The sequence below is a fragment of the Podarcis cretensis genome (genome assembly GCF_951804945.1).
Source record: "Podarcis cretensis genome assembly, chromosome: Z".
Lineage (NCBI taxonomy): Eukaryota > Metazoa > Chordata > Lepidosauria > Squamata > Lacertidae > Podarcis > Podarcis cretensis.
Genome location: NC_137184.1, coordinates 21,978,609 through 22,004,853, shown reverse-complemented (window position 1 = coordinate 22,004,853; position 26,245 = coordinate 21,978,609). Strand labels below are relative to the sequence as shown.

The 26,245-nt window shown below is 42.9% G+C and overlaps 1 protein-coding gene across 1 annotated transcript in view; it reads right to left on the bottom strand.

Moving 5' to 3' along the window:
• The window catches only part of ABCB7 (ATP binding cassette subfamily B member 7), a 56,322-nt gene extending 32,448 nt beyond the window's left edge, over positions 1-23,874 (bottom strand). The window contains exons 1-3 of the mRNA XM_079961286.1: positions 23,674-23,874; positions 8,722-8,799; positions 533-619 (exon numbers count right to left, since the gene is read on the bottom strand). Of these exons, the coding sequence (XP_079817412.1) occupies positions 533-619; positions 8,722-8,799; positions 23,674-23,832 (324 nt within the window). The 5' untranslated portion in view covers positions 23,833-23,874. The remainder of the gene's footprint in view (positions 1-532; positions 620-8,721; positions 8,800-23,673) is intronic.
• Between the last annotated feature and the right edge of the window lie 2,371 nt (positions 23,875-26,245).

The window sequence follows — 26,245 nt, the reverse complement described above, 5'->3', positions numbered from 1 at the left end:
CTGGAAGGTATACTGTCAAGCAGAAATAAATATTACAAATAAAAAAAATAACCCCATGTCCCTGAGGACCAGGAGTGCTCTGATATAGCTGAGGATGCAAGGAAAGTGGAAGAGGCATCACTCTCTCTATTTCTCACTTTCCCATGAGGAATGTTGATGTTTACATAGTCAAAATGGCACGACCCACCCAGCAGAGGATGGAACCGTCGCATTTTTGGGAAAGGGTCTGAAGCACCTCATCGTAGAATTATGGAACTGTAGATTTGGAAGGGACCACAAGGGTCGTCTAGTCCAACCCCCTGCAATGCAGGAATCTTTTGCCCAATGTGGGCCTCAAACCCACAACCCTGAGATTAAAAGTTTCATGCTCTACTGACTAAGCTTAAAATTATTTATGGTAAGAGTGGTTTAGCAAATAAACTTGATGGAACATTTTGAGAAACTGCCAGAAGTTTTCTGTTCTCCAACAAAAGTTAAAAGGTGTGCTATAATGTGGAGTTATACAGAAACAAATGGGCTGAGCAATATTTACCCCTTCCTTTGGATCTGAATGGAGTCCTCCACCTGCATGTCCATGCCAGCATGTTCTTTTATCAGTCTGAGACCACCCTTGAAGATTCTGTGTGAGGAAGAATACACTGAACAATGACTTCAACCGTTTTTTTAAAAATCATGATGAAACAGATTGCAGACTAACTGTTCAATGAGTTCAACTAGTAACTTAAGTTGAGCTTTATTTAGCTTCTATTGCATCAAGAGGCTTGGCTGGTGAAGCACATGACAACCCAGGAGAACAGGGTATTAGAACTACCCTAAACATATTTGCTTATAGCTGCTTTATACATTAAGTATTTCCCTTGTAGAAAACATTTCCATTTTGCAGCAAGCATGAAACCTATTTGCAGATTGGGGTGGGAGCCACAATTCTTTCTAGGCAAATTTCTGGGGCCATACACCAGTGATAGGAGGAGCCAGAGGAAAAGTGAGCAGAGAAACAAATATAAATTTCTCCTTTGTACAGTAGCCTAGTTTCTTCACACACATGACCTATCTACCCTCCATCAAGACAAGCAACAAGCATTATCAAATACAAGGGCATTATCAAAGTTCAAGGACACATTGCAGTCATGCCCCGACCCCCCAAAAAATCAAGAAGGGAATATGAAGCATAGTTGGTGCAGTGTGTGTGTGTGTGTGTGTGTGTGTGTGTGTGTGGCTAAGGAGGGAGGTGGCCTGGAGAGTGTGCCAAGGATCAAACAGAAAGGGGTGGAGGGCTGCATTTTGCCCCCCTTGGCCTGAGATTTCCCACCATTGTAGTACATCAACACATAAAGCAATTACTCGCATGTATTTTATTTGAACACCCATGAGGTGTTTAACCTCAAGGCTGCTTACAAATGTTTCAGATCTTAAGTAGTATAATTAAAAACAGAGGAAAGGAATAGTAATAATCCAAACAGCACCTAAAATATAAATATAATAAAAGCCCTATGAAATAATACAGGAATTATTCTGAGCAGCAGCAGCATTCTTCAGAGAACCAAGTATCCTCTGAAAGAAATACCCTGAACTCCATTTGGTGAAAATTAATACTATAGTTTTATTGCTTTTGACCAAAGACCACTGCAGCTTTCCAAAGGGTGACTCGGTGGGCACCTTTAAGCGCCCTCCCTGACCCACGAAGAGCCTTTTTAAAGGCTACGGAGAGGGTACGGGGAGCGGCGTGGTGCTGAGAGTAGACCGCTACTTCAGTGGAGCGAAGCCGCGTGCCATGGCCGGACAGCGCTGACTTTTTTCCCAAAATTCGGACTGGAAACAAATAACCCGTGAGTAGAATGGAATTTGGACTTTAAAATCTATATCTTTGAATTCGGTACAACCGGGGGATGTGCTAAAGGGAAGTCCGCACCCCCCCCATCTACAAACGATCTAAAGCAAGGATCGGTGGACTAAGGTGGAGAGTACTGTTTTTGGTGTTAGATAAAAAATATTTCCATGAGTTTGACAGAAGAAGTCTTTGTGCTGGAGAGAAAGTGAGGAGTTTTGGAAGCTTTTGTGTAACCCCCCCGCCTCCCGAACCCGGGAGCGTCCTGTGTGTGAGCCGGAGGAAAAAGAACAAGGAGTTTGACAGCTGTCAAAGGAGCTGTCAAACGGGCGGCTAAAATTTAAGAACTTTGTTATTTAATAACTTTCTGAACTAAAAGTGTTGCTTTTGAACTGAGGTGGCTGGAAACAACGTAGTCATAAACAACAAAGTAACGGGCTGTTGGAAAAGGACTATCAAGCAACTGTAATCCCCCTAGGGGGAACTAGAGACATTACAATGGCTGCAGAGGGAAAATTACTGGTAGAGATAGAAAGAATGTTTTTTCTCGTGGGAATCCTGCAAGAGCAGAGTACGGCTATGAACAAAGAACTTATGACCTTGAATTCCAAAACAAACGACTCTGCTGAATGCATAAAGGATTTGCCTGATAAGGAATCTGCAGCTGAACCAGAAAAAACTTTTTTGGAACCGGTGGAGAGAAAAGAAGGAATGGAAAAAGTGCAGGAAAATATCAATCAGAAGCCCATATTGTCAGGAAATAAAAAAGAAGATCTTTGGATTACAAATCTGCGAAAGATGAGAAAGATGAAGGAGGAAGTCCCGGGAGCACTTGGAATATTGGAATTCAAAAGAGTAAAGAAATATGATTGGGACTTCCTCCTTGAGTATGGGAGATCAACTGACTTTTTGCAGCAACTGCTATTAAGTATCTTGGATGGAAGAAATTATGATGTGACTGAGATAGAATTCCTTCGAGACCTGAGGACCAACAAAAAGGGCTACCAACAAAATCGGCAGAGAGAGACTGACAGAGACTTGAAGGCCTCTGATGTGAGGAATCCGGGCTAGGATAATTGCTTGGGAAGGGATGGAAACTGGGGTAGGGAGGGAGGGGAGAACAGAATTTCAAAATTTTATGATTTTTGTATTTAGCCATTATGACATATAATTAACAAAAATACAAAGGGAGAAATTCGTGGAAGGGTAATTAGGTCGACCTTAGGAAAAAAAAAAGATTTAATGTTTAAAAAAGAATTGGATAAATTAAATTTGGATAAGTAAAAAGGATTAAGTTTAAAAATAACAATAATATGTTAAAGATGGGAGATAAGAACTTGCTGAACTAATTTTTGGAATTGGGATGTATGAAGAGGGGGTGGGGGGAAGTCAGGGAAAGGGGGTAATGAAAATAAGAGTTTAAAAATATATATGTTTTGTTTTTGTTTTTGTTTTTGTTTTATAAAATGTGAAAACCTAATAAAATTTTTATAAAAAAAGAAGAAATGCTTACAAGTGCTCTAGAAAACATTAATTCACAGCATTTCATTGCAGAAAACATCATTGATTCTGCTTTGAAGAAGGGACCTAGGTGGTTATAGTGAAAGAAACACTATAAAGGAAAATATAGCAACGTGTCTTGAATAAATATTCAGTCAGAGATCCCAGGCCACATAATATGTGGATATATCAAACCTAGGCTGAGTTAATGCTTTTTGAAAGCTTTAAATATGCATTTCACTATTTGTACTTCTTTAAAACCACTCCCAACTGTAATTCTTGGGATTGGGGGTGGGGTGGGAAATACACCTCAAATTCTAAAATCCATGTTCTATGGTCCAATTTGGGCTGCAAATCTGTGTTCCAGGGTATTTGTTCCATGTAGGTACTGTAAACACTTGATAGTAGTAGTAATATTATTAGAAGGCTTTATTATTTATTGAATTTATATACTGTCATTATGCCAAGGCACTCTAGGTGCTTTGCAATTCTACAATTTACAACTTTCCCACTCACTCTGAAGCAAGCCCAAACACACACAAACAACTCCCTCTCCCAGCCTGCCTCTTTCCTTCTCACAGGGCAGAATGGTGTGTCCCCCTGAGAGGTGAGAGGACAGTCTCAATGGCACAGCCCTGATGGTGTCTCATGGTGTTTAGCAGCAGTATGAAAATGCCAGGATCATGTAGAAACAGAAGAAACATTCGTAGATTTAAAAATGCTCAGAAAATGAGCATCCCTATAATGTAGCTATGAGACCCCAATATTAAAGGCTACCAGTAAGTTTAGATAAGTAGCTACCATTTACAACATGCTATTTCTTCCATCATTTCATTTTAAAAGGATTTTTTGTTTTTTTTACTTTGTGAAGTAGGTAAAATGAAGCATTAGATTGTAACTCCTCTATATATTGTTTCATGTGGAAGCAAGACACAAGACCAAACATTACTCCATTTGTTTTAGTCGACAGCTCAGGCTTGAAGGACAATATGACAAAGTGGAGGTATGTAAATGCATTTCAGAACAAACTGAATTTTGACCACAGAAATACATTAGAATTTTAATCATATGTTTCTTCTCTGAATAATCAATGTAAAAAAGAAAGAGAACGAGAGCAAGAAATGCTCATTGGTTTGCTTCACCTTTAGTAGAGCTTGCCTGGCAAGCCTCTTTATGAGCCACCACAATCTCTCTCAAAACTATCTTCATCCAATCCCTGCATGTAGGGAAGAAGGTTATGCTTCCAACTATTTGCCCATATGATCTTGACTAACGAAAGTAGACAGAACAGGAGTTACTTGCGCTGACAGCGAGTGACAGTGGCCTGCGTTAAGAATACTTTGAGATCATTGTTTATGGGCAGCCCGGTGTTGTTCCACATTTGGAAAATATCTAGTTGCCATAAAAGTTTGTGCCACTGGACATTAATACAAGATGTGGAAAGAGATGCAGAGCTGTCCACATTTCTCAGAATTTTTCATTGTTTTGTGTATAGAGCCTAAGCAATTTGATGGTGCTTGTCATCTTGCATGGGGAATTTCAAATTCTGTTCCACTTATCTGTTTCCTGGGTCAGTGTCCTGGGCAAACACATAAAAAGGAACACTAGTGGTGGGCATGGTTAGTATCAATTGATAGATTTTGGAAAGAAAGCCTTTTGGATTTAAGGGTAGTTTGGGAACTGCTAGACTCTCTAAAGCTTAGGTATAATATGTACTCTCAGCTTGGGGTAGAATCATAGAATTGCAGAGTTGGAAATGACCCAAAGATTCATCTAGTTCAACACCCTGCAAAGCAGGCATCATCCAATCATGGTGGTGCTATTTGGGCAACAGTCCTCTGCCCACCTGTGATACCCAGCAACTGGTATTCAGAGGCATACTGCCTCTGACAGTGGAGGTAGAACACAGTTGTTGTGGCTAGTAGCCACTGATAGCCTTGTCCTCCATGAATTTGTCTAATTCTTTTTTAAAGCTATCCAGTTGGTGGCCATAACTGCCTCCTGTTGGTTTGTGTTCCATAGTTTTAACTATGTGCTGTATGAAGTACTTCCTTTTATCTGTTATGAATCTTCCAACATTCAGCTTCATTGGATGTCCACAAATGCTAGTGTCATGAAAGAGGGAGAAAAGCTTTCCTCTATCCAGTTTTTCTGTGACATGCATAATATTATAAACTTCTGTCATGTCACTTCTAATCTGTTTTTTTCTCTAAACCATAAAGACCCAAATGCTGCAACCCTTCCTCATAGGGTGTTGTTCCATTTCCTTGATGAAGAAGAAGAAGAAGAAGAGTTTGGATTTGATATCCCGCCTTTCACTCCCCTTCAGGAGTCTCAAAGCGGCTAACATTCTCCTTTCCCTTCCTCCCCCACAACAAACACTCTGTGAGGTGAGTGGGGCTGAGAGACTTCAAAGAAGTGTGACTGGCCCAAGGTCACCCAGCAGCTGCATGTGGAGGAGTGGAGACACGAACCTGGTTCCCCAGATTACGAGACTACCGCGCTTAACCACTACACCACACTGGCTCTCTTGATCATGTTTGTTGCCCTTTATTGAGCCTTTTCCATCTCTATGGTATCCTTTTTTAGGTGAGACGAAAAGAACTATACACTGTATTCCAGATAGGGTAGCACCATAGATATGCATAATTGTATTACTGACTGTATAATATATTGGGATCATGTACAATAAAGGTAAAGGTAAAGGTACCCCTGCCCGTACGGGCCAGTCGTGTCCGACTCTAGGGTTGTGCGCCCATCTCACTTAAGAGGCCGGGGGCCAGCACTGTCCGGAGACACTTTCGGGTCACGTGGCCAGCGTGACGAAGCTGCTCTGGTGAGCCGACACCAGTGCAGCACACGGAAACGCCATTTACCTTTCCGCTATAAAGCGGTACCTATTTATCTACTTGCACTTAAGGGTGCTTTCGAACTGCTAGGTGGGCAGGAGCTGGGACCGAAGCTCACCCCGCCACAGGGATTTGAACCGCCGACCATGCGATGGGCAAGCCCTAGGCACTGAGGTTTTACCCACAGCGCCACCCATTTCCCAATATCATGTACAATATACTAGCATAAATAATGAACTAGACAAGGACCAATAAAATTGGTACTCAATCCAGATAAAGACAAAAGTACTGCTGCTGGGTGGTTTGTCTAGTTGAAACTGCACTTCCCCTGAAGCTTGTGGATGTTTATAAAATCCAATTACCGTATTTTTCGCTCTATAAGACGCACCAGACCACAAGATGCACCTAGTTTTTGGAGGAGGAAAACATGAAAAAAAATATTCTGAATCTCAGAAGCCAGAACAGCAAGAGGGATTGCTGCGCAGCGAAAGCAGCAATCCCTCTTGCTGTTCTGGCTTCTGGGATAGCTGTGCAGCCTGCATTCGCTTCATAAGACGCACACACATTTCCCCTTACTTTTTAGGAGGGAAAAAGTGAGTCTTATAGAGCAAAAAATACGGTACATTCCTGGAGGCCCATATGGCCTCTATGGCATGTAGTAAGCTTTCACCAGTTAGGACTCTTACGTAAACTGCAGCCCTTCCTAGACAGACACAGGTTAGCCAGTTACTCAAACTCTGGTAATGCTCCAGGTTAGACTACTGTAATTTACAGTACATGGGACTGCCTTTGAAGACTATTTGAAATTTCAGTTAGTTCAAAATACAGTGGTATCTTGGTTTGCATACATTTTGGATTACAAACACATCAAAACCGGAAGTGCGTGTCCCAGTTTGCAACCTTTTTTTTTTGGATTACAACCCATTTTTTTTTTATTACAGTGGTGCCTCGCAAGACGAAAAGAATCCGTTCCGCGATTCTCTTCGTCTAGCGGTTTTTTCGTCTTGCGAAGCAAGCCCATTGACGGCTTAGCAGACTAGCGCTATTAGCGGTTTAGCGGCTTTTAGCGGCTTAGCGGATAAGCGGCTTAGAAAAAAGGGGGGGGGAAAGGGGGAAAAAAACCGCAGGAACTCGCAAGACATTTTCGTCTTGCGAAGCAAGCCCATAGGAAATCCGTTTTGCGAAGCACCTCCAAAACGGAAAACTCTTTCGTCTAGCGAGTTTTCCGTCTTGCGGGGCATTCGTCTTGCGGGGCATTCGTCTTGCGGGGCACCACTGTACGAACAAATTTTTTGGGGAGGCCTCATTGGCGAAAGCACGCCTTGGGTTACAACCTGTTTTGGTTTACAAACAGACCTCTGGAGTGGATTATGGTTGTAAACCAAGGCTGTGACAGTGAGTGGGAACATGCCTTGCCGAAATTCCTCCATAAGATCCTAGCCTATTTCCAATCACAAATGGAAGGGCTAGTGCAGGGGTCAGCAAACTTTTTCAGCAAGGGGCTGGTCCACTGTCCCTCAGACCTTGTGGGGGGCCGGACTATATTTTCTTTGGGGGGGGGGAATGAATGAATTCCTATGCCCCACAAAAAATGCAGAGGTGCATTTTAAATAAAAGCACACATTCTACTCATGTAAAAATACCAGGCAGGCCCCACAAATAACCCAGAGATGCCTTTTAAATAAAAGGACACTAATGTAAAAACACAGGGACGCAGGTGGCGCTGTGGGTTAAAGCCTCAGCGCCTAGGACTTGCCGATCGAAAGGTCGGCGGTTCGAATCCCTGCGGCGGGGTGCGCTCCCGCTGCTCGGTCCCAGCGCCTGCCAACCTAGCAGTTCGAAAGCACCTCCGGGTGCAAGTAGATAAATAGGGACCGCTTACCAGCGGGAAGGTAAACGGCGTTTCCGTGTGCGACTCTGGCTCGCCAGAGCAGCGATGTCACGCTGGCCACGTGACCCGGAAGTGTCTCCGGACAGTGCTGGCCCCTGGCCTCTTAAGTGAGATGGGCGCACAACCCCAGAGTCTGTCAAGACTGGCCCGTATGGGCAGGGGTACCTTTACCTTACCTAATGTAAAAACACACTGGTTCCCGGACCAGTAGGCCGGATTTAGAAGGCAATTGGGCCGGATCTGGCCCCCGGGCCTTGGTTTGCCTACTCATGGGCTAGTGGTATGGGACCTGGATAACTGAAGGATTGCCCATTCCAACATTAGCCTGCCCATTTACATGAGTTATGCTCAGAAGCTCTTATTTGGTTGTCTCAGCTGCCTGAGGTGAGATGGGTGGAGGCAGGGACTTCTCAGTTGTGGTGCCTGTTTAAGAAATATTTTCCCCAGTGAATACTTTTTGGCACCTATTATTAATATAATGTTCATGGTGCATGCGCAGAATGAAAGAAGAACAGTCCCTAACCAGCGAATAAGATTCTTCTTCTTAAGTTATAAGATAAAAGTTATGCAGATTAAGCAAAATGTATGGCATACATCAGAAGATGGTCTAGGCAGGTTGTTGTTTTTTCTTCACTAACAGAAGAGCTCAATCCTACCTTTGCAGCATCCAATAGTTGTCTTGAATAGGATCTCCCTGAACTTTGCCATGGGAGTTGATTTAATATTGGTGGAATCTGAAAAGGATAAAAGAGACTCTGGTACATAAGAGCACAAAGTCCATGAACAGATAATACTCCAAGCATTTCATGTGTACATCCTAGCACACTTAAAGACCATTTGCTTCTGGAAAGGAACAAAAGAATATATGAAGACTACTGACTGGGGAGCAGGTGTAAAATAAAATGTGTCTAACTATTTAAAATGCTAAATGGCAATGAACCTTCCCCTTCTTTCACTTGTATTTCCACCAGGCTTGTGTTCTTTTGTGTTCTGGAAGGCCAAGTCTCTTCCAACTTAATCTTTCCTTCCCCATATACCATGTGAATTTAATTTTTTAAAATAACTCATTTCTTCAGAGCATATTTTCATGCTCTTGTATTTGCTATGATCTATATACAAAACCCAGGCTAGGGATTTTGACTCCCAGGTCTGGTTTGCGCATCTCATTAAACCACAGTGCATATAAACCACAAGAGGGGAGAGAGCTCTTTCACTTGGGTCCTGCTCATGGCTTCCCATTGGGGCATCTGGTTGTCCACCGTGAGAACAGGGTGCTGGACAATGGCTATGTCCTATTTTCACGGTCAGAGGCAGCAATATTTCTCAATACCAGTTGCCAGAAACCGCAGGAGAGGTAAGACCTGTTTGTGGGTTTCTCATAATGGGCATCTGCTTAGCCTCTTCGAAAACAGGATGCTGGACTAGATGAGTCTTTGCTTTGATCCAGCAAACACTTACCTTCTTGTGTGCTGACAGGTGCTTCACTCCTTCCCCACTACTGCTGCTAGGGAAAAAGCCATGGTCTGGCTTGTCATGTAGTCCAAACCCAGGCTAATGATTTGTGTTCTCCAAAAAAACCATAAATAGTAAGCCAAGAGCAAACCTTGGCTTCTACTTGACCAGTCAGACAACAGCTTGTCCCCCAGCAGCAGCATGCTGCTCTTTCATGCTCTGGTTAATGTGGTATGTGAACAAGGACATAGAGGACTTGTCTCAAGGTAGTTCCTCGCCAGTTCTTTAAAAAGGCTAGCAGCTAAGACCCTAAGAAAAACCAACTATCTCTCCCTGATGAAGGGTAGAAAAACACCCAAGAGGAAAAAACAAACAAGCGCCATCCCCTTTATATTACTGGAAATAACAATATAAAAATGTATAATAGTCATAAGAACTTTGCTTTTGTTCTTTTAATTATATCTGGGGGTTTTCCAATCAAACACACTGAATTTCCACTCCCTCTGAATTTTCTTTGTTTCTTGGGTTTTGTGCTCAAACTTTGGGTTATCAACAAATATATGGATTTTCTGCTGAACAGCATGGATTACATTGTTAGCAGATCTCCTTGTTACCTCACTGTAGGGCCGTTGTTCATTATCCTTGACTAGTAAATACCCCTCTTACATGCTTATTTTACACACATTTCCTGGCAAGTCCCATCAATCCTCGTGGTAGTTTCTAATGTGTAATGGGTTTAGGGTCAGGGGATGGTAACCAGTTGCGTACTTGTCATATTAACCTCATATAACCCAGGGATTCTCAAACTGACCTTAACCTATGACTGCGGGCATGATCACAGAACAATCATTTTTCATATATATCATATTCCACATAAGATGACATGTTGTTAACCATGCTGCTGTCTGCATTTCAGAACCCTGGTCCAGTTCACATTTTTCAGATGATGCAACTGTGTCAAATATGTTCTAGCAGAAAAGCTATGGTGTGTAATGTGTCCTGTCTTTATTTCTTTTACTGTGGCTCATAACTCTATTGTAAGAGATATTTACATTGCTTAAAGACAGTATTATTTTGACAAACCCAGGCTACTTTGCTCCCTAGTCTATTATCCTCAAAGAGCATACAAACTGAAGACAAACCAAACAAAACATTTAAAATACAATGGTACCTCAATTTTCCAATGTTATCTATTCCGGAGTTCTGAGTTCTGAAACATTTGAAAACCAAAAACTCAAAATGGAAGCCTCAAAACGGAAAACTCAATATGGAAGCCGTGTTTCATGTTCAACTTCTGAGGCACGTTCAAAAACGGAAGCATTTATTCCTGGGTTTATGGTGTCCGAAAACTGAAATGTTTGTCAATGGAGACGCTCGAAAACCGAGGTACCACTGTATTATAAGCCTGAATGTCTGCAACATGAAAGTTAAACAGGGCTGGAAAGCACTTAAATTTGTATTTAATTATGTATTGGTTGAATATATGAGAATAACTTACTACGTATTTCCCCCCACACTTGTCAAAAGCACTGAAGAATCCTTCTAAAGGTAAAGGTAAAGGTACCCCTGCCCATACGGGCCAGTCTTGACAGACTGTGGGGTTGTGCGCCCATCTCACTTAAGAGGCCAGGGGCCAGCGCTGTCCGGAGACACTTCCGGGTCACGTGGCCAGCGTGACATCGCTGCTCTGGCGAGCCAGAGTCGCACACGGAAACGCCGTTTACCTTCCCGCTGGTAAGCGGTCCCTATTTATCTACTTGCACCCGGAGGTGCTTTCGAACTGCTAGGTTGGCAGGCGCTGGGACTGAGCAGCGGGTCGCTTCTCGGCCTTTTGGCTAAGATCAAGTGTGAAGAATCCTTCTACACAAGCACTAAATGTAAATGAAGTGGTTCTAATGTATATGATCTACTAATATGGGACCTGTTGTGCCTGAATTTATTTATTTATTATGATAAGCTTGCCAACGAAGTTCTGCCAAAGTGATCCCAAAGTGTACACTGTTTGACCATGCTATTACTTTTTGTGGAAATGTTCCTGGAAACAATGAAGGACAGACTGCATAATATATATGCTCGTGCTATGCCTCTTATCTACTTTCAATTCCTTGAACATGGCAATATTTAATATGACAGTAAACACACAGATGATGAAAATTGTATTTACTGTATTTTTCGCTCCATAGGGCGCACCGGACCATAGGGCGCACCTAGTTTTTAGGGGGGGAAATCAAGAAAATTGATGTGGGGATCCGTTTTGCAGCACAAGGCTAGGGTTAGGGGGGCTGAAGCGACGGAGCCCCAGACCAACCAGACATCTTCCTTCCAAATCGGGTTGACAAAATCAAGCGCTGCTTTGCAGGCAACACAATGTATGTCTGCACTGATCTTTTTGCCGTTTTAAGTTGTGTTTGTGTGTGAAAATCATCCCCAGTGCAGGTGGGATAACAGCAGCCAGAATTTGGGGCTGCAAAGAGGAAGGAAACAGACCATGTGGGGAGCGGGATTTAAATCCACACTCACGCACTTAACCCCCACCCCCCGTAAACACTGCTAATAAAATCCCCTAGCATTGCAGTGGGTTGGACTAGATGACCCTTGGGACCCCTTCCAACTCTACAATTCTATGATCGAAGTCGGACTTCTATGATTCTATGCTTCCCCTGTGGCTGCTTCAAAGTTTTTAAAAAAGAAAGTCGGGAGATCCCATTGCGGCTATTCCGCGTCTGCTTTCCCAGCTGCCTTCGCCGCCTCCCCCTGCAAAAAAGGGGCCACTTCTTCTCCAGGAACCCCCCTCCCCCAGCAGGCAGGGGCGACGTGTTTTGGCGTGTCCCTCGTCTCGCCCCCCCCCGCCTCGCCTTTCAGGTTCCCTCGCTCCCTCCCCTGGCCGTTTCTGCGGTGGGTGCTGGGGGGGCTTTCCGCCGTTCCTTGGAAGAGCAATCCCCCCATGGTGGCGAGGGAGAGGGGCAGTGGGAGCATGCATCTACGTCGTCATCTGAGCATGCTCCTGTGTGGGCAGGCGAGAGAGAGAGCGTGGCATGAGGATACCAGCAGAGCGCGCACATCTTTCTGCCAGTCGCCACCACCAGCAGGATTTACCCTCCTCCCCAGTTCACTTTTGCGGCTGCGAAGCGGCAGAAGCCACCCTCTCGCCCCACCTCCGACGGCTTTCCCACCTTTTTCGCCCGGGTCTCCCTCGCATTAGAGAGAGAAATGCCTCAAGGCAGCGAAGAATAAGCAGCAGCACAAAGCGAGACCCAAGCACAAGGAGCTCTTCGGGGTGCTGGTTTTCTGGCACGCGCGCTTTCTCGACGTTCCCTTTTTTGCTGCTTTTCTCTTTTCCCTGCTTGATGGCTGCCGCCACCGCCAAGCCCACAGAGCTGATGAGCATCTGCTCGAGGTACCAGGCGGTGATGCCGCACTTCGTCTGCATAGGTGAAGAGTTCCCTCAGCCCACCCAGCCAGCCAAGCTGCCTCGGGCAAGTGCGCAGACCCTGCCAGTCGTGCTTCAAGACGCAGCTCTCCCAGCTTCAGCAAAAGGAACCCGAAGCCTTTGGAGTGCACCCCGAGTTCCCACTGCGCTCCAAAGGCTTCAGGTGGCTATCTCTGAAGCCTGGAGAGCGAGAGGGGTCGGTGCTCACTGACCCCTCTCGCTCTCCATTCGCTCCATAGGACACACACACATTTCCCCTTCATTTTTGGAGGGGGAAAGGTGCGTCTTATAGAGCGAAAAATACGGTAGATTAATTTGTTTTACAAAACTGAAGATTTTTTCTGCACTTTGGCCAAAACAGATTTAAGGACATATTCTTATATTCATATAATCTTTCAATACTTTGAGTATTATAGCTACTTTGGAGAGAAAAATAGGCACACCTATTTATCTTAGTTCAGTGCCTATTGTTTCAACTGTTCTATTTAAAATAAGTTAATTAGCTAAAAACTATGTTAATTTACTTGAACATATTCTAAAAGTTCATCATTTTTTTTATTTGGATAAAGATTAACCAGTGCTGAGGTAGCAGAAAGCAAATATAAATGATCATAAAACTAGAAAGGCTACAAGAAATAATACTATGTGGCCAAGTTGGCATCATTATTTAATACCCTGACAAATGTAAAAAGGGATCTGTTTAATCATGCTATATCTCTATTAAGGAAGTTACCCTCAGGATTTGGACAGCACCACGCAGGACTGTGCACTCAAGACTTTGCTTCAGCGCTTTCCCCTCACTACTAACCTGCTTTTTCCCCTGACAGGGGCACAAGGCAGCTTATAGATAAAAACAAGAACCATACAAATAATTACAATAAAAACAGGCACCAGTTCTTTAATTTAAAGCAGTTCCAAAAGTCTGTTGGAACAAGAAAGTCTTCACATGCCAGCAGAAGTGCAAGGTGGAAGCCAGTCTAACTTCTCTTGGGAATGAGTTCCAAAATCTGGAAGCAGCCACTGATCTAACTCAACAGCTTCATTGTTTTCAGAGCTGGGACTCACTTTTTACCCAAATATGCATTTGGGGACGTATTTGGAGCCCTGCTGGATCTGACCAAAGGTTCATCCTGTACAACATTTGTTTTCACAGTTGCCAGCCAGATGCCTATGCTAAGAATGCAAGAAGGGCATGTGCACAACAGCACCCTCACCACTTTTGATTTCCATCAATGGGTATTCAAAGGCTGATACTGGAGGCAGTGAACAGCCACTGATATAGCCTGTGGGTTACTTATGTGATGCTAGGTGAAGTAGTACTGCCTTTCGTTCTGTTTTTCCCCCTAAGCAAAGTAATTCATTAAACGTCATTAATTAAACCATGAGTATAATTTGATGTAACAAATATTCTTAAAAGCCTAAATAGTTATTCAACTGCAACTATGAATTTTGACTTATAAACTTATACTAATTTAGTCTAAATAAATATTCATAATTGAGGCTAGGGGAGGATAGAACAAATGCCAATAAAACAGATAGACAAGGGTTGAAACTATCGAGCAGTACTACAAAACAGATAAACTGGAGAGGATATTGTACACTGACTAGTTTGCAAACAGCCAGAGCAAATAATTTACTTTCTGGAAAGCATTTCAGAGTACAGAATGTGCCAAGAATGCTAAAGGTGTAATTAGTTGTTCCAGTTATTGAAACAGTCACTTACAGAGCCTGAGAGTGAACCTTTAGTAAATTGGAATGTTGATTTTACCAATGATTGGTAAATGTTGGTATATGAAGTATTTGTGAGGTAGTAACTGTTTCAAGTTTCTTTTCAAGACAGAGATACTCATCTACTTGTTTGAATCAACCCACAAATGCAGAGTATGGTAGTGACAGGATCCATATATTTTAACTCACCTTCCCTCCAAAGAACTTAGGTTAGTGTACATGATTCCCTAAGCCCACCCACCCCCACTCATTCTGTCCTAATGGCAACCCTGTGAAATGACTAGACTAGGACCATATTCACACCACATATTTAAAGAACTATGACTCCACTTTAAACATTTGTGACTTTCCAGGAATTCTGGGATGTAGAATTTGTTAATGGATAAAATGCTCACCTATTAAAAATCTAAAAGCCTGAGCAAACATGTCTATCTTCACATGACACTGAAATGACAACAGTACTGGCCCCTGACATATCTGTAAGGAGGGGGAATTCCACAAACAGGGTGGTGGCACAGAGAAAGCTCAGCCTCCCCAACAGAGGAATGTGAAGAAGAGATCTGTCCGCTGGTCTTAAAGTTTGAGCAGACTGATAGATACTCCTTCAGGTGTTCAGGTACCAAGCTGCTTAAGGCTTTAAGGATATACTTAAGCCTCTTGAATTGGGCTTGAAAGTGAATAAGCAGCTAATGCAGTTATTTGACAATTGGTATAATATTGTTACAGATCTGGGTTAAAAGAGTTTGGGGGTGCAAGGGCATCCATAACTGCTAGTTAGTGCATGTCAGAAATAAATAATGTAGTAGAATTTAGCTGATTTTTGGAGAATAAAGGGAAGATGCAAGATGTTAGATTTAAAATACAAGCTGAATCAGTTCTCCTGTTCAGGAGACCGCTGGTAGTGATATCATTAAGAACACAAGGAAAACTAAGTGGTGGGCCATTAAAGAACAATTGACCATGCAGGTGCTGTCCGTCCCCCAGCTGTGTGTTAGTTAGCAGAAGAAATAGCAGAGCTAGGAGGGGGGTGTTACAGGAAGCAAAGGAAAAATGTGTCCTTTTTAAAGAAACAGAGGTCTGGAGAAGGTGGGAACAAACAGATGGAAGGGGAGGTATTTTTTGGCAAGGTGTTCTGGAAACAAGGAGAGGGGGGGACTCCATGCAATGCTGACAGGAGGAGGCTGCACTGAGAGACTGGGGGCCATGACTGGCTGCTGCTTTGGACCCAAACTCACTTGAAGCTATTGAAAGACGCCATCAGGGACACTCTTGGGGGATAATGTTCTGTGCACCCTCCACTGAAGGCTTTAGGTGTAAATAAGTGTAAAATAAACCAAATTTTTTAAGGACAGTAGTCTCCGCTGTGCCTCAGTCTCCCAAGAGAAACACAACACTGGATGAGCACCAGGAACCCTCTGGAATCTTGCTACAACTTGGCAGATTGGGGGTGGTACGCAACCTTTGTAACAATATGAACTCTCTTAGCTATACCAGTCAAAACTCTGGCAGCAGTATTCTACACTAGTGGCCAAAATTGTAGAAACCTTTTGGAGAAAGTGTATTTTCAAAGTCTGGTGGCTCCTAACACCACTTTCTTTTTGAGTAATGATAATTTAATGAAGAATGTAATGCAATGAAGTTTGTTCCATTATCTGTATTCTACCAAAAGTTATAGCCAAATAACCAGAAAAAGGAGTGTTTAGAGAGCCAATCAGGTGTCATCTTGTTTTGGCAATAATGGCTCATAACACCAATTTTTTGGGAGTAATATCATAAAATTATATATCAATGGAAAGATAATTTAATGAAGAATGTAGTGCAATAACTTTTATGAAGGATTATATATTACAACATAAATAAGGACATTTGTCAGTGTGTTTTGTGATTGCTATCAAGTTGGTTGGGGTTTTTTGTTCTTTCATTTATTCAGCTTGTAAAACATAATAAAATTAAAGGAATGGTGCAAAGAGTTGACTGGTCACCCAGAAAGTACTATGTAAAACAGTATTACTAAGTGAACTAAATGAAGAAAGTAGAAGAAAAATTAAATGAAGAAAGTAGAAGAAAAATTGGTGGAAACTTAACCAAAGGTGGCATTTCTAAATTTCTGAAGAGGTATAAGGAGACTCAGTCACTACAAAATCAAACTGGTAAAGGGAGGAAAAGGTGCACAACAGCAAGTGAAGATAGAAGAATTGAGAGACTGTGCCTACATGACAGAAGAAAATCATCTGGGTGTATAAAAGATGACATGGCGCAATGTAATGTGAAGTTGAATGCAAGGATTGTTCGGCACAAAGTGCAGGAATATGATCTAAATGCTAGAATTCCAAGGAAAAAGCCATTGTTATCTCTCAAACAAAGGTTGAAAAGATTAAACTAGGCTAAAGTGCATGTTAACTGGACAGTGGAACAATGGGGCAGTGTTATTTGGAGTGATGAGACCAAAATCTCCTTGCTTGCTTGGGGCTTCTGGGTTGGTGCCTCCGGTAATGGCGGAATTCCTCTGATCGGGAGGAATTTGCCCCGTGGGAATTTGGGTCTGGCCGTCACGGCGAAGGCGGAGACCCGCAAAAAATCACAGGCGGGAGAAGCCTGTGAGCGTGGGATTCGGCGGGCACCTTTTGCGCCTCCCCTACTCGCGGGGAAACCTGGTTTCGGGGGTCCGGAGTGACGTGGGGTGAGCGGCACGGTGCTTCAAATCGTCTGCTTCTTCCACGGAGCGAAGCCGCATAGCTGTTGCCGGAGAGCGCTGACTTTTTCCTGTGGACAATTTGACTTTAAAGTAATTACCCGTGAGTAGAGCTGAAGCGGGAGAATTGGATTTCTAAAAGTTTAATTTGGTATCGTAACGGGGAGGTTCAATACAGGAAGTCCGCCTTTCCCTTTTGTAAATAGACTGAAGCATTGAGGCTGCAAGCTGAAGCCTTGGAAAGCCTATTGTAAAGGACTAAATTTCCATCAGTAAAGAACATTAACCCCCCCCCCCGGAGGCAGGAGAAGAGGGGAGGAAGTTGTGAACTGAATATGCCTGCGGGAGAGAGCGAAGAGAGTTAAAATACCGCCGCTCAGACCCTGGAAACGGGCTGCTAGCGGGACTGACGTTCTTTGGAAGGCTCACTGACAGCGATTAGAACGTTCATTGACAGCTAGCTAATAAGAGAAATGCATTGTTTCTACTGTCTCCGTCTGCTTTTAAAAAGGAGTAAAAGTAACTGAAAATTGAAACTAACTTCATTGTTTGAGCTGTGTTTAAAAAAGGACATTACTGACTAATATAAAAAGAAACTCTTTCCCTCTAGAGGAAGCCTTTGAAACTGTTACAAAAGCTGGGCTGGGGGAATTTCCAGCTGCAAGATAAAAAGCTGTGAGACTTTGGGACTGACCTTGATTTGGTTAAGTGTTATGGCAAATGGAAAGGAAAAAACGGACTAGTCAATTCCTGAAAAAACATTAAGGTCTGGGAGGACTTGGCAGCAATCTAGGAGAGCCTCAATATCAGGACCCCCTGCTTCTTCCGCTATGGCTTTTGTAACAGTATATTCAAAATCAAGAGGAATGTCGACAGGAGAGGCCTTAGCGGTTGCATTAAGTAAGATAAGTGATTCACTGGAACAGCTTAACAAGAAAATAGATGTGACAAATGTTAAAGTGGACGCTGCAACTATTAAAATTGACTTAAATACAGAAAGTATAAATAATCTGGGACAAAAGGTGAATATTAATACAGAAACAATCCAGAAATTGATACAGGAATCTACTTTGATACGGCAAACTGCGGAGGAAGCTAGGGAGAAAGCCGTTGCTGCTGAATGTAAAGTAACACAATTGGTGAGAGAGAGAGAGTCCCAGCCTTACAGAGGCAACTTGATGACCATAAGTCGACGCTTGCTATGATTGAATTTAAAGAAAAACAGACGAATTTGAGGATCAGAGCCCTACCTGAATTGGAGAAGGAAAGTTTGATAGACTTCTTCACACAGGAATTTGCTGATTTTTGGGACTTGGATCTGGGTCAAGAAGAGTTTAAAACTGTGAGGGCCTTCAGATTTGGAAGAGGAGGGAAAAAAGAGAAGAACAGAATAAGAGACTGTTGGCACTACCAGAAAAACCTAGAAGTACAACAGCCAAGAGTGGAAATTTTTAAAGACGTCCCGAAATACCTTTTGGATCTTAGGTCTAACTATGGAGATTTGGTTGCCCTGCTGAGAAGGAATAAAATCATCTTTAAGTGGGAGTTTTCCCAAGGTCTATTCTTCAGCTTTAAAGGAAGGAAAATAAAAATAAGATCAGTAGAAGACAAAGTAAAGTTTTTGTATAAATATGAAGAAGATCTGCAGAAGGGACTTGGAAAAGAGCTAAGAGCATCGGACAGAAGATCACCAGGTTGATGGACTATATGGAATTGGCGGAAATGACTGGCAGAATCCGAGACCAGGGAGAAGAGTCGGTGGAAGAAGATTGGAAAAAAGTTTAAAAACTATTTATAGAAATATTGTAAAATTAATGAATGTTAGAAAAATGTTGGAATGAAGTTATATGGCTTTAGTAGAAATGTTATAAGGAATGAGGTATAAATAGATTATATTAGAGTATTAAAGGAAAAATAAGGTTAGAATATGTTAAGATAATTATAGGACAGAAAATAGAGGAAGATGGAAAGGAATTGCTGAAACAATTAATAGAAGAGGAATACAAAAAGGGAGGTGTGAGGAGGTCGTTGAAACAAGTGAATGAAAGATAAGATACTGAAATTGTATGATGTGTGCTAAACTGTTTTTGTTTTGTTTTGTTTTGTTTATTGTGTTAGTGTTGTGTAATCTTTTTATATTGTATTGTATTGTATTGTCTCTTTTTTCTTTTTTCTTTTTTGTAGTGTTTAAAAGTAATAAATATTATTTATTAAAAAAAACAAAATCTCCTTGCTTGGTAGTGATGGCATGAAATATGCGAGGAGGAGAATCGGAGAAAATTTACATCCTACTTGCATTACACCTACTGTGAAACACTCAGTTAGTGTTATGATCTGGGGTTGGACAGCAAAAAGTGTGGGCAGAATTTGAGTCATTAATGGGAATGAAAATACCCCAAAATACATAGCCCATGCCTGAACTCAATAAAAAATCTATGGAGCCAACTAAAGAAACTTGATGGTTGGAAGCAACCCAGCAATAAAACCCAATTAATAGAGGCAATAATTCAATCTTGGTTTCACATTATTACAGCTGTAGAACTAAAAAACTTGGTTCACTCCATGGGAAGGCCAAAGGTTACCCAACTAAGTATTAACTGACATGGTGAGAATTTTTGTATATCTCATTTTTTCTATGTGCCTCACGTTTCTTCTTTATAACTGCTGTTGTAATAAATAATCCTTCACAAAAGATACTGCATTGTATTCTTCATAAAATATATTGCATTACATTACACTCATGCTAAAGTTCAGTTCATGCATCCACCTGATCCTTTACTAACCTATTTTTGGCCAACTAAGAATGACTGCTGCTGGGTGCCCTATGAAAATATAATCAGAGAAGTTCCATTTCCTTCATCATCAACTAGGAAGGATGTATGTCATAGACGGTAAGGTCCACAAACAAGTGCAGAAATTGGAAAAAAAGTATGATGTAACCTTTCACTACAAAGGTAAGCTAACAGTGAAATAATGTAAAAATAACATCAGATGACAGTGTAACATAAGAGAGTGCAATTTTAACTATTCTCACGAATGTGTGAGTTATTTCAGGCTCAAAGAGACCTTAAACCTGTACACACACAAATATATACAGTGGTGCCTCGCAAGACGAAATTAATTCGTTCCGCGAATTGCTTCGTCTTGCGATTTTTTCATCTTGCGGAGCGCGGATTGCCCGGGTATTAACGGTTTTACAAAAAAGGAAGCAAATCCGCAAGACGTTTTCGTCTTGCAAAGCAAGCCCATAGGGAAATTCGTCTTGCGAAGCACCTCGAAAAACGGAAAACCCTTTCGTCTAGCGAGTTTTTCGTCTTGCAAGGCATTCATCTTGCGGGGCAGCACTGTGTGTGTGTGTGTATATATATATATATATATATATATATATATATTTAAAAAAATTACTTCAAAATCAGTTTATTATATAACCACAAAAACGCACTTATTTATAAAACATAAAAAGTACATGATTGGCCCATTCTATATAAAAAAAAGGTATGATACATGTGTTAGTTGTGGTTTGCACGCTATGGCTTTTTGAACCTACCGAGGTATAAAATGTCTAAAATTCACTATGAGTGGTCGGTGACCCTTTTCTGTTGCACTTAATACCATTTTTATACCTTATTTTGAAAGAGACAAAAAATAGCTTTATTTTGATACCCAAATAAGCCCAATTGGTTGAAAAATAAGCAGAACAGGAGGTTTTTTTCCTAAACAGAAATCGCATAGCCTAAATCAAGCAAAAATTGAAATGTTAAAAAAATTCTCCTGCGCCCAATTTTGGACCAAAAAAGAAAAAAAAAATTAATTTGAGGTTATCTCATAAGTATCTACAGAAAAAAAAATTTGAAGAAAATCTGAGTCGTGAGAGCACGGTTGAGTATTAAAATCAGGTGATTTGGCGTGGAATGACCCTTATATGTACTTTTGTTTTGTGATCTATTTCTTAAAATAAACAATATCACAGTAAAGGTAAAGGTAAAGGGACCCCTGACCATTAGGTCCAGTCGTGGCCGACTCTGGGGTTGCAGCACTCATCTCGCTTTATTGGCCGTGGGAGCCGGCGTACAGCTTCCGGATCATGTGGCCAGCATGACTAAGCCGCTTCTGGCGAACCAGAGCAGCGCATGGAAACGCCGTTTACCTTCCTGCTGGAGCAGTACTTATTTATCTACTTGCACTTTGACGTGCTTTCAAACTGCTAGGTTGGCAGGAGCAGGGACTGAGCAATGGGAGCTCACCCCGTCGTGGGGATTTGAACCGTTGACCTTCTGATCAGCAAGTCCTAGGCTCTGTGGTTTAACCCACAGTGCCACCTGCTTCCCTAATATCACAGTAGATAAAAGTAAATGTCTGTTGAAAAACAAGTAAAAGGTGATACATTTTTAATTTTGACGGACAGGATTATTTGATACATTTCTCTTTCTTCATTGGTCTCCTGTCAGTTTCCATTAAAGGGGAAACCTCCTTCTACATTTAATAATTAAAATTTATGTGAATAGATACCCAGGGTTATGTAGAGTGTATTTATTAAATTTATAGCCCAAATCTCCTCCCTAAAAGGTCCCAGGGGAGCTAACAATATAAAATCTGATGAAACCCTATTCATTATAAAATCACAGAGCCTATGTGTACCCATCACCTTCCAAAAGTCTGGACAAATGTCCACCACAGAGAAACCCCTCTCACATATGCAGCCTCCTAGACATCCATAGCAGTGGTATTATAAGAAAGGTATATTCCTCTCATTGTAAAATCCAGTTTAAAACACATGGGAAAAAGTGTCCCTTCAAGAACATGGTTCCCAGGGCTAGGTCTGTACAGTGGTACCTCGGGTTAAGAACTTAATTCATTCCGGAGGTCCGTTCTTAACCTGAAACTGTTCTTAACCTGAAGCACCACTTTAGCTAAAGGGGCCTCCCACTGCCGCCACGCCTTTTGCCGCCGCCCAATTTCTGTTCTCATCCTGAAGCAAAGTTCTTAACCCGAGGTACTATTTCTGGGTTAGCAGAGTCAGTAACCTGAAGCGTCTGTAACCCGAGGTACCACTGTATTAGAATTATTTTATGGTGTTTTAATTGCTTGTTTGTGTTTGCCGCCCTGGGCTCCTTTGAGAAGAAGGGCAAAATAAAAATGTTAATATGATTATTACTATGTAGGGCATCATCAGTGCTTTTTCAGGGAGTACTCAAGGGTATGCAGTACCAGCACCTCTATTTTGTTTTTAAAAAGTGTGGCACTTACTGCAGTAACTTCATGGTGAGAGACAGCACCTATTTTTCTAGAAAAAAAGCACTGGGCATTATATAGTAGTACCAACATTTTACATTTGCAATAAGATCCTCAATAAGGCTTTTTTTTTTGGTCTGCTGACATGGCAAATGGCTGGATTGTCTGCCCCCAAAGAGCCGTGTTATTTTATTGATTGTACAATATATTGCTATTACATCTGCAGATACACAACTGCACCTCTCCCCATAAAGCCCATGTGTGGGTCTGGGCCATCTAAGTGACCAGAGGGCAAAGTTTTCTCTCACACCAGCAGCTTTTGATTTCCACACAGGCAGCAGACATTCCACCATGTGGGAAAAAGTAAAAGGGACATTACCACCGAGCCCAGCTTTTGAGAATCCACAGCTGCCCTTATCTACATAGGCCCAGGACGGTCCGGCAGCAACTATTATCATTACAAAAGAGCACTATCAGTTTGCAAAGCACCAGAGCCCTACCTAGAGGAGCTTACAACTTGGAATTCACTCCAGGAAAGAGGAGGAGGAAAGTTTCGTTGCTGTCCCTTGATCACAAACAAGTGTGATAAGAAACATTAGGAACTAGGTTTTACATAAGATCATAAACGGAGCCTGCGGGATCAGGCCAACAGCCCACCTAGTCCTGTTCTCGCAGAAGCTAAGCAGGTGCCTATTATGGGGAAACCCGCAAGCAGGACTCGCCTCGCCTGAGGTTTCTAACAACTGGTATTCAGAAGTATTGCTGCCTCTGGCCGTGCAGGAAGGACATAGCCACTGTGGAAAGAAAGCATTGATCCTTATCACCCTCCATGAATGACCTAATCCTCTTTTAGAGACATCAGGGCTGGGACACACAGCTTCGCATTTAGGAGACTCTCGCTTGGGACACCCTCGTAACCCTCCGACTACAATCTCCCCGAAGTCTTACCCGCGCGGAATAACCGACCTTCGTCCCCTCAGGACGTTCCCCGCCCCTCAGCCTCCCCTCAACCCTCCCGCGGCGGAGCGAGCCCACCTCTCCGCCCGCTCGCCCGCCTCAGTCCCACCGGTGCACCTGCGATATCCTCCGGGGCGGACGCCCCCACTTCCACGAGTGAGCTCCCGCCGCCGGCCGCCACAGCAGCGAAGCCAGCAGTAGTCTATGCCGCGGAGAAGCAGCCGCACCGGGCGAGATGCCCGGTGCCGCCGCCGACAGAGCCCTCAGCGCCGCCATGTTGGCGAGCACAGAGAGGTGGGGAAGAAGAGTCGCGGGGCGCCGGAGGACAGGAAACGGAGCCGAGGATAGAGAGAGAGGGGAAGGAGAGGCACCGGAAGTGGGTGGAACGCGTGGCTGGAGACAGAAGCCGCGCTGGTCACCTCGGGCCCCTGGTAACGCATCTGCTTGGTCTACTCCGCAGGGTAGGATTCAGAGGTGGTGGAGAGGAGAACCATGGGAGCACAACCCTTATTTACTTTTATTCATTAATCCGGCTCTTCGGAGATCAAATAATAATAAGAAAAACGGATCCCAAATACTGTAGTTGGTTCCCAATGTAAGTGGCTAGAACTGCCTTTATTCACCTTGGAAACCCAGACGTTGTTGAACTACAACTCCCACTAGCTAAGAGGAAGGGCAGTATATAAATGGAATAAACAAATAATAATAAAAGTAAGTGAAGCAGGGAAACCAAACTGGTTTCTTGCTGGAATCAGTAACTATTAAAAAAAAAAAAACCAATAACCTCAGTAGTAACAAAAAATAAGTTTCTTAGGCACTGGGGAGGGGTAACCTTATTTAAATGTCTCAGGACCACAATACCTCATGGGCCACTCCACATTTCTCTATACGAACCTACCCAGACCCTGAGATCATCCTCAGAGACTTCTTCATGGTCTTCCTCTACAGGAAGCAATACAAGAACGGGCATTTTCAGCAGTGGCTCCCCATTTGTGGAACACTCTCCCCAGGGAGATTTGGCTGGCACCTTCTACACTTTTAGGTGCCCGAAGCAAATGTTCTTCTTCAACCAGGCCTTTGGCTGATTAACATCTAATGCCCTTTTAAATGTATTGTGGAAGGAGGAAGCTTACTAGTTCATTTTTGTTATTATTTTAATTATATATTTTGTGTTTTTTATATTGTAATTTTATGTTATGAACTGCTCAGATCTACAGATGAAGGGTGGTATACAAATTTAATGAAGAAGAAGAAGTTATTTCTTAGTAAATATGGATAAAGGGGGCTGGCAAAGGAAGGACAACAGGTGTCTAGAAAAACGCACCCCCTGGCTACTGAGTTCCTAAACGGCTGTATGACTGGAGGAAATTCAGTTGGTAAAGATATTTTCTTGTCCTTACACTTGCATACAAAGAGTAGTGATGGGGGAAGCTTCTCCTGATGAATTTCCACCTCTTGTGCAGTTGTTAAAGGTGTAGGAGCCCTGCTGGAGGTGCGTTGGGGAAGCTGGCAACTCAAGATAGCCAGTTCTTACTGAGATGAATTTTGAACCAGGTACAGCCCGAGCATTATGCATCTTTACTGAACCATAGGAATTACAATTTCTTTCTGTATCACAAGGCAGACTTTACCCCAGGGTCGCCCAACTTTTCCCACCAAGTGGACTGCAAGAGTACTTTGACACAGAACTCACGGGCTGCACACTGCCTTGTTGCATGGTGGTAGCATAGCAAAAATTTGACACACACCTCTCCCCATGCTGTCTTTCCAAAGCCAGCTAAGCAAGACACTGGGCTTTGGGAAGGAGGTGGTAGGCTCTGCCAGGGTCCTACACCCCTCCTATCTACTCCCCAATGTTGGGAAAGTGCAAACTAGGCTTTGGGAAGGAGGCTGGAGGACTCGAGGACCCTTTCAGGGTCCTTACAGCTCCTTCACAAAGTCCAGCACCTCACTTATCTGACTTTGGAAAGGCAGCATGAGGGCTGCAGAGGAAGGCAGTCAAATGTAGCTGAGAGCTGCCAAAAAAAGGTCTCAAGGGCTGTTTATTGGACCACCCTGCAATCTAACCAAAATCAAACTTGACAGTGCTTGACCTGAATACTGCCACCTTCTGGAATATTGAAAATTAATCAAATGATTTACAAAGCAAACTACAGTGGTACCTCGGGTTACCTACGCTTCAGGTTACATACGCTTCAGGTTACAGACTCTGCTAACCCAGAAATATTACCTCGGGTTAAGAACTTTGCTTCACGATGAGAACAGAAATCGTGCAGCGGGGGCGCGGCGGCAGCAGGAGGCCCAATTAAATCCTTCTGGGAACTGTCGTTTTGAGAGGGAAGTGGGGAAGTGGGGGGGGGATATCTTCTAAGAACTCTCAGCAGGTTTAACAAACTACACCTCCCAGGATTCTTGGGAGGGGAGGGGACTGTTATCACGCCGCTTCAGAATGTGTCACTAGACCTTTCTGCATTCTGAATGAACTACACTTCCCAGAAACCCTTGAGAGAAGTCGTTTAAAGTGGCATGACGCCTCTTTGAACGTATGGCGTGAATGCGGCCTCTTCTCTCTGAGGTAAAAGAAGAGCTTTTCCCCCAGTCAGGGGTGGGGGGCGGGGCCACCTCGACCGAAGGTGCCCTCCCATTGTTCCTAAGCTACGAGTGGCAAGGTCAGCAGCCAATAGCCGCG